The 9,613-nt window shown below is 37.9% G+C and overlaps 1 protein-coding gene across 4 annotated transcripts in view; it reads left to right on the top strand.

The window, feature by feature from the left end:
• Positions 1-6,275, top strand: part of LOC103386349 (band 4.1-like protein 1) — a 60,330-nt gene extending 54,055 nt beyond the window's left edge. For all 4 annotated transcript variants that reach the window (XM_025060304.1, XM_008320561.2, XM_017036726.2 and 1 more), the window contains 5 exons: positions 910-969; positions 1,696-1,800; positions 2,279-2,359; positions 2,449-2,565; positions 3,299-6,275. In XM_025060304.1, the coding sequence (XP_024916072.1) occupies positions 910-969; positions 1,696-1,800; positions 2,279-2,359; positions 2,449-2,565; positions 3,299-3,304 (369 nt within the window). In that variant the 3' untranslated portion in view covers positions 3,305-6,275. The remainder of the gene's footprint in view (positions 1-909; positions 970-1,695; positions 1,801-2,278; positions 2,360-2,448; positions 2,566-3,298) is intronic.
• The last annotated feature ends 3,338 nt before the right edge of the window (positions 6,276-9,613 follow it).

Here is a 9,613-nt window from a genome sequence, read left to right as displayed (position 1 = left end):
TGACACAATTTCTATATTCCCTGAAGTAGCGAATGTGTATTAATGAGGAAGATGACAGCAGAAGTGACTCCTATTCATCTTTGAAGGAGAAACATTGATTGCCACCTGATCCTCCCTCAGGTGCCTCATTAGAGCGTGATTATCACTGGTTTCCCATTGTCTTTCAGTTAACCTGGGACAAACTCGATCATTCAATTTTATTTATTTATTTATTTTGTATATATATTTAGGAGAAGATGTAGAATCACATTCATTGTCATTGTACATATACAGACACATGTACAACCAACTTTGTCCAACACATTTCAGGAGAGCATTGATCCACTCCAGGAGGTGCCCAAGGAGCATGGATATCAGTGAATCACTGATGATGTGTTGTTTAAATGTTCTTTTCTCGACTCCCTTTATTTCAAGTGCAATAGTGTTAAGATATTATACACGTTTGTCTTTTACGAAGTTTGCCGTTGTCTGCGTTAAACTCCTGTGAAAAAGTTGTTGTTTTAACAGCAGTGTCTTTTTCAAAATCAATATTAAGGTCCTTTCACATATACACACAAACGTGAATCAAATCCTTCATTTTGATAGAGCCTCTGGGAGCATTTTTGATTCTCCAACAGTCTGGTTTTGTGACAATTTCTTGAAGTTCTCAGCCCGATCGATCTTCCTAATACAATACCAGTGAGGGGTCTAGACCAGACAAACACACGCTGCTTTAATTTAAGAGTTTAAAATTCTTAGCTTTCTTTACACTGAGAAGCAAAGTGGTGAGCCAGTTAGCAAAGCTGTTGGTGGATGCATATTTTCACACGTCTGTCAAATTAAGAACCTACAGTTGTATTAGTCACTCTTCCTGCACTGTAACTAATCCCTGTGATGAATTTTCTCTCGTTCTCTCTGTCTCTGCTTCAGAGCTATAGAGTGAACAGCCCACCAGAGGCTCCTGCTGCCGTGAAAGAAAATGGCTCCCCTGTAAGTTTCTCGACACCTGGAACAAATCAGAGTGACCGTGAGTGTGGGTGTCGGCTGGATCAGAACCTCCAACCTCTGTTGTCCCTTTATGTCTGTTCTGTCCTGACCTTTAGTTGTCACTTTGGAATAAGTAATGTGGCAGTGGAAGAAAAATGAGTGTGAGGTCTGATCCATGTGACGTTTGTTTTAGTACAATAGCCATACTGCATGTAATGTCATCTCATAATAGAGCAGCTCCTTGGTTTATGACTTCCTTGACCTGCAGTGTTTCATAGCCATATCGCCATCTCTCATACATTTATTAAGCAGGTCTTCTACTTCATTCTGATGTATGGTGTTAGCACAAGTTTTGCACGGGAAGTAGTTGGAGAGTATAGCGGAGGCATGTATAGTTACCCGTTGTTATATGCACAAGACGGCTTTGTTTACATTCACCAGTTGTGCATTGAATTGTGCTACATTCGCTTTCGGCCTTGCGTTATGGCTCCAAAGCCATGATGTCACCACTGTGGTAAGAGTAGGTGAGTGACATAGGTACTTATAGACAGTGTGTCGTGGATCCCCTGTACTGTCATTAAAGAAATAATTCTGGGGGATTTTAGTAAGAACAGTCTTACTTTTATTTTTTTACAAAAAAGCACACATTTTAAAGTGCATGTCTGTTAAATAGAGAGTTTTGACAAAATATGTGTTTGTGACTTGTGTCCTCTCCTTTTTGGATTGCAGGTAAAAGCCATCACTCAGAGCAGCCAGGTTAGGGAGACTGTGGACTCTCCGCTGCCCATCACTGCTGATAGTGTCACCTCAGCAACTACCACTCAAGTGACCAAGGTAACACTTTACCTGTGGAATGGCAGGAACGGGGGGGTTTCACAGTTCACCTGATGATCTCTCACGGCACTCTGCTGTGCTGCTGCACTGTGGTTTGGAATCACTGTGATTCCACCACAGCCTGTCCAGAACTCAGAGTGCAGCACTAATGACTGATTCTGTGCTGTGTTGAGTCCCAGTCTTCTTCAACTTCTCAAACTTTTGTTGGTGTCAAATAATTATATGAAGCCATTTTTTCCAATGTTACCCTGAATCTTTGATGTTACATCCTGGGTATTGGTTCTGACACAGGATTTTGAGTAAAATCCTCGGTACATTGAACCTTCCTTAGTCCAGGAAGGGGTAGATATCTATGCCATTTTTAATTAACAAAAGTAAATATTAATGTTCAAAAGTTTAATTACAAAAAATATTGTATCTATATATTTTACATAATTTACTGTTTGTTCAGGTGATAACATTTGTTTATGTTCTGCAGACAGTAAAAGGCGGTTACTCTGAGACCAGAATCGAGAAGAGGATTATTATTACAGGAGATGATGATGTGGACCAACATCAGGTGAGAGGTCCAGTCGTCAGATGCTTCATAAACTCATCTCACACACAGGCTGTTTCATGTTGATGAGCATTGCCTTGACTCCTCCTCAGGCTCTGGCCATGGCCATCCAGGAAGCCAAGCAGCAGCATCCTGACATGTTGGTGACAAAGGCAGTGGTGATCAGGGAAACGGAGTCTCCCACTGAGGACGTGCTGCAGAGGGCGGAGGTACTGTAGGAGAGCTGAGGCTCCGCTCATGGGTTTACACTGACATCTACAGGATTACTGTTGACGTTACCACTGAACTGATGAATTAATCCATGAGTAAATGTGGAGCAATCGCTCAACATGCAAAAGAGCTTAACAGCCAATAATTCTCTGTTGATTTCCCCGGTGTGGGATCAATACATTTTAATCTAATCTAATTTAATCTAATTCACAAAATGGCTTCTAAAAGAGACCGTATTGGTGTGATTCTGGAATAACTGTTAAGCGTTCTATCTAAAATCTTTAAAACATTAGACATTAATCATACATATGAATTAATCAGTGTTTATTTGGATCACATTCCACCTAGTAAAATGTCATCTATTTTGGTAATGGTGTTAAATTTATGCCATTTCTCTTGCATTTAAATACTTCCACTGAAGCTTAATATCACTGATAAAATATCTGATTTCACACAAAATAAAACATTAAAACTAACTAATTTGGTTTATTGATATGGACACAGACCATGTTGTTTTTTTACAGCTATAAAGACGCACCAATTCTTATCCAATAAAAACAAAGGCTCACACTTGATTGGTAAATGCATTGTACACAGAAGCAACACATGTCTGTGGTACTGCAGTAGTGCTGCCAGTGTAGACTATGGAAGTGGAAGTGGAAGTTTTTTGTGTGTACTACTGTTTTCCTCGACCTCTATAACGTTCAGATCTTGAATGTTGTTTCGTTGCAGTCCTGATTGGTCATGGTGGCACCTGATTGGGAGAGGAGCATTAACAGAGGAAGGCATGCCCACTGCTGTGCATGTCTGCTGCCCCACCCTCTAGTACAGCACCTGGATGACGGTCTTCCCTACTGTGGACACACTGACACAAGAACAGACTGGGCTCCGTGAAGTAGTGAGCTGATTTTCACTTTTGTCCCTTTAGACAATTCAACTGTGAGTCGTACTGACCCCCCAACCCCTGCTTTAGCCCTCCATCTCCTCCTCCTCCTATTGGATGCTCAACTCTGCCTCTCCCCCTTGTTTTCAACCCTAACCTTACTGACATAGTTTTTCTTTTAATTTAATCGAGACATTTCTGAACCCTCAGGTTGCTTTTACGTCCAGTGAACCTCGTGTTTTCATTTAAGTTCAGAGTTCGTTCCATGTTGTTGTCAAATACTGCATCTTCTCCATGATACTGTCAAATATGTAATGTATATAAGAACGGAGAACAGTGAGAGAGAGATCAGCCTTTTTGCTCCTCAGCGCCACCTCTTGGCTGCAACACCTTCAAATGTATATCAACAGCTGTTGTATTAGCTTTTTACATTTTTTATCTTATAGAAAACCTAATTTATGTTGGTGTTTGCTTGTTTATGAAATATGTACAATATCAGATGATTATAATCTGCATGGTTAAATTACAAAATAGATGATGGAATTGGTGAAAAGTCCGTGTAAAGGTCTGATGAGAAGGGATGGATGAAAATAACTGGTGGAAAAAGCTAAAGAATAAGAGTTAACTAATGTTAAGAGTCTCCACAGTGGAATCTAAGCAGTACACACACACACACACACACACACACACACACACACACACACGTCACAGATTTTGTTTAGACTAAACTGATGACACATACTAAGATTTGTAGAGAAGTTTGATTATGCTTTTTTATGATGAGTTTGGAAAATTTTACCTTTTGTTGTATTTGTCTTTCTGACATTTTAGTCTTTACGTATTGACCTGCTGTCATCACTAAGTCTCATTCAATCACAGCGTTGACATATTATTCTCTAACTGCGCAAAAACTCAAATCTGACCTGAAAAAACTCATACGGATTTGTGGTTTTCAACATCTGGCTTCAACCCCTTCAGGGTTGAGGTCGATAAATTCCCCCCCAAAACGTAGACAGTATTTCATCAGAATTGTCTAGCTGATACTTAAATGCAGAGCACATCTTTGGGAAGCAGTAAGGTGTGTACAGAAAAGTTTTGAAAATGATGCCCTACTGTAATTTCAATTACAGATGACCCACACATGCTTTAATTCTTATCTGGATTAATCTGAAAAGGTATTTCTGAATCAAAAACACTGGATGAACATAATTTATTTTTTGTCAGAGTGACTTGTTAAATTATACTTAAATGAATTTATTAAAGTGCTAAAGTGGGGATAGTTTTTTACTCCCTCAGAGTACACAAACTAGAGTCTCGCTAATTTGATTTTTCAAATCAGTTCACATTTTACAGAAGTCTTCGGGAACTTAATGCCTTTATTTTACATTTTCTGTGTAAATGACTATCACAAAATAGACAAAGAGCCTGACCCCTGCTGGACAGTGCAATATTTACTTATGCACCATCTGCTGCAAAATTTCACAAATTCTGACTATTTAAATTTTTGACAAATTGAATATGTATTTTTCATACATGTTTTTTTCACAACATTATTATTATTAACAAATTACATTATTTTTATACAACATAACCTAAATAGTTTGAATGCTACAATTAAGAGACACAGATGTCTAGTCGACTTGATCTCATGAAGCCACTACTGTCTTCTGGTCAGTGGTCATGTGACAAGAATTTCAATTTGATGTTACTGTGGCGGGGGGGATGCAGCACAAAAGCCTGTATGTAGTAAGTTACCCTAATATATGTGGAAGAGAGTCATGCCCCTTTTTTCATTTATGAATTAGTATCGATTCTTTATGAGAGTAATTGATACTCAATTGATACTCGTGTGAGTATTGGTATATCGATACCACGGAATCGATATATAGTCAGCAGCCTGTAGAATACTCTAAATGATTCACATCACCAGAAGGACACAGAGTCACTGGTAAAGACGATAGATTTTCCACATTTGCCACGACTTGGACTTTTTACAGTCTAACTCCTTCTCTTGACTTGAAAAAGTGTCGACCTGCTGTAAATGTGTCAATGGAAATGTGATATCTACACTGGTGTTCCCCTGTTGTTTTTGGTCCCTTGAGTCAACATGGTCATTTGACACTGAACTGTTTAGATTTACTTTGAGAAAATGTTGAAAATGAAACTGACCTCTTTTATTACCTCTAGTATTGGACATTACTAAAAGTGAGTTGGCGAGTTGAAGGATGGTAGGGGCCTGTATTTTACATACAGTATATAAATATATATTTATAAGTATAAAACCACCCATACTTGTGTGTAAGCTATGTAAAAAAAACTGACAGCAGCAGAAAAGCAATCGTAAGTTCAAGGGTAGAAGGTTATGGACAATTGAGCAATAGAAGTGTCGTGCATGTGGGTGCCTTATGTTTGGAATCACGGCTGTGAGTCGTCAGTTACAAGGGGTCAGCTGAAAGTGCAATTCATCACCAGTAGATGGCGAAATGACTCTTCCTGTAAAGGAAACGTGGAATTGAGCAGTGTCGAAATTTACATTAGTTGATCCACAGTGAAGTTTTTATAAAAATCATTTCCTGGACAAAGACCGTAAAGGTCTCACACAGCGCCAGGTATAAATTCACTCCATGTTTTCTGTTGTTTAGATTTTTTCCTTCTTGCGCATTGTGTGCACTACAATTTCACCTCTACCTTCAATTATCCACGACCTTTTGCTCTACATCTCCCTCTAGTGCTCAATGGTGTGTATTTACTGTATTTGCATTCAACCTAAATGGGAAACATACATGCATAAATAAATGTCAATGTATTATTTAAGTGCACAATGTCTCTGAGTCTGAACAAGTGTAGTGAAATTATTCTAATTATCCAGGACTGCATAATAACAGACGTGTTTATAACAGAACGGTACCACAGTACAATACACTATTAGAACTCTGTTAGAAAAGATTTGGATGTTTGTGTATTAATGAAGTATTAGGGAATATTGGGAGTCATTTTAAAAAAAATTCAAGTTTTTGTTTGTACAAGATAGCAAACGATTTAAGCCTGTCAATGTAGACCGGGATTTTCTTTTTAAATTACTTAGTAGACTTTAAAGGACATCAACCACCTTGGCTTATGTTGCCATCTGGTGGTAAAATGTAGTAATCTGTGTGAAAGGAGAGACAATGTAACACACCTGACACAATTCACTGTTATTATTGATGTTGTTGTTGTCATCAGAATTAATAATCATTGAACATTATATGTTGATTTAAAAGTTTTTGGGCCCCTATCAGTCAGAGTCCCTTGGAATCCTCCTAAAACCCCGTCCCCACCACTCAAAGTGCCACTCCAGCTGCTACTGTACATATGGCAATCTTTTCTTTTTGTATTTACTTAATATAAAATAACAGTTAAAAAGGTGAAAAGCTGATGAAATATAAACTAAAAGTTAAATGATAGACCCAAAAAATAATAGAAAAAATATAATCCTCTCAAATGCAGATTCAAAGTGTGCAGCCATCTGTCTTAATCTGTCTGGGTTAAAAGGGCAAAATATTCAAATCTTCACCTTCTACTATTTAATCCCGTTCAAGGTGACCCAGAGAGCTGGAGCCAGTGGTTTTGGATGTTGGTCAAATTATGTTTTCACTGTGTATTTGGAAAAGAGGACTCAGGCTTGGTGTTGTATAAATCAATATTCTTTATTAACACAGTATAAACAACAAACAGCAACAGAGGAAACCCTTCCTTAGAGCAGATACGTACAGTAGGCCTACAGTGCATCTGAGACAGTCTGACTGGGATAGAAGCATATAGACGTGAGGCTGATCAGGGTCCAGTTTTTTATGATACACACACGCGTTACACAGACCTATTGGACGGATGAATGTTCTTTAAGCCATTCGGTCACGTTTGCAGCTGGACAGAGGCGAGAGAGAGAGAGAGAGAGAGGACACAGTACAGTCATGCTGAGCAACAGTTACAGCTACTGTATGAAAGTGATTCCGTTACATAAAAAACAATTGATTCGTCTCTTTAGAAAGGCTCCCTTATATAAATGATTGAAAGTGTAGAAAACAGTATATTACACGTTTCTTTCTTGATGCGTGTTTCTGAGCAAACTTACTATTCTCCTCTTCTTCAAAGTACTACAAACTACTACAGCAGTCCCACGTGGCGTCAGGGCACAATCAAGAAAAAAAAATCAGCAGCCTTTTCTTTTTTTTTTTTTTAATTTGGAACCCACGCCTGAAACAGTGTCAGGCTTCTTATATTGCCGGTATCCCATGCTTAACACCAGAATGCCACCTTTAAACGAATCCTCAGACAAGGACGCTCGTTCTCTGCCTCGTCCAATCCCGTCAGTTTTTATCAACACAGCAGCATGTAAACATCACCGTAACTGCTGTGTGATCCTATGCTCAAATTTTTTTTAATCATATGTACATATAATAAGTTAAGGCTCTTGAAAGACCTGAGGATTTCTGAACGTATGATGAGGCACACTGAAGGCAAATGAAAGCTCTGGACACAGGGCAAACAGAAAAGACGGAGGAGCACGAGGCCTGGCCACTGGTGTGGTGTCAGAGGCTCCGCCCAGAAGGACCTCAAGGTTCTCCAGCTCTATGTCAGGTATGCTGTCCAAGATTCTATTTCTAATGATGCTAAAAGTTTGTTTTTAGTTCTCTACACTGAGCCCTTTTTTCATTTGATTTTATCTACGTCACTAATTGATTTTCATGTGATTTCTACCCGTTGTAGATGAGCTACCGACTCTTCCGTTTGAACAGTGACGACAGGTTCTCCCTCATGCTTGGATGTTGGACCCAACCCTTCAGACTGAACCTTAGGTCCACATGTGAGTATCATTGAAAACTCTCTGCTACAGACATACGCAGTTCTGTGTAGAAAATGTACTTCAGATTTTTGCTTTGTTTCAAAAACAAAAGTGCATACATTTAAATATAATTTAATTTTAAGGAAATGATAGAAAGTACAAGCACTCCAAAGTTGAAGTACAAGTAATAGACAAAGCGCTACATTGAACATTGAACCCAACTACTTCACCCACCGCTCAAACTGGCTGACAAAATTTAACCAATTTAATTATTTTTCTAACTCCTATTTGATCGGACTTTTACAGCAGTACTTCTAGTGTGGGTACACAAGTAGCATATATGTATGAAATAATGATCCTACAAGAGTGATATGAGAAATAATTGAAATCCCACTTCAAATTAAGAGAGTGAATATGATTCACTGGAGGAAATGTCAATCACGAATTCTTCCAAAAGTGCTGAGAAAAAGTACTTCATAGTCTACAGTACAACAAAAGTACAATAAAAGTAAAAGTGCTCATACAATTAATGAAATTTGTTTATCTCCTTCATGTAAATAAAAACAAAATATTTAAATTTTTTTCACATATTCTTTCGAAGAACGGTACTGTACTTTAACTATAATTTTGTGAAAGACAAAAATCAAGCGACCAGAAAAAGTCATGAACCTGGTTTTACAGCTTCATGTTATTTATTAACTCTGAACATGAGTTCTTTTACCCAGTGTCTAAATTTGCCCAGCTACACACTCGTTTGTAACTTTTTTTTTAATAGTCCTATATTGTGATATGTGATGACAAATTACCAATGGGCAACATATTCTTGAAATATATCATAAAAAATATAGAAATAAAACAGCTTAGATGTATATTTTTTTCCCAACTTCATTATTACTTTTCTTCTTTACAGAAGACAAACATTCTTGAGTCAAATAAAACGGTTCAGCTCCAGGGTCAGCTGCTTTGTTTGCCTTGATCTTCCTGTTGCCGTGTCAACAGGTCCAGACTGACAGTACATTTTATAGGAAAACAAAATCTATAAAAAAGCTCAACATGGAATACAAAAGGATGCATATAAGACTTTTTATCACTCAACTGTTTTCCTCTTTTTTTTTCTTATAAAAGCTGCTTTGGTAACAACATGGTCACAACATCCCTCAACCTTCTTTATCGCAGCCCGGATGATTGATGTGTGTATACATGGATGAGATATGTGTATATGTATATACGTATATATACATATATATACACACACAAACACACACACACACACACACACACATATATTTATATATATATATACATATATACGTATACATATATATACATATATATATGTATA

Source organism: Cynoglossus semilaevis, chromosome 11 (genome assembly GCF_000523025.1).
Source record: "Cynoglossus semilaevis isolate Cse_v1.0 chromosome 11, Cse_v1.0, whole genome shotgun sequence".
In the NCBI taxonomy this organism is placed as follows: domain Eukaryota; kingdom Metazoa; phylum Chordata; class Actinopteri; order Pleuronectiformes; family Cynoglossidae; genus Cynoglossus; species Cynoglossus semilaevis.
This window is presented reverse-complemented; position numbering and strand designations above follow the sequence as displayed.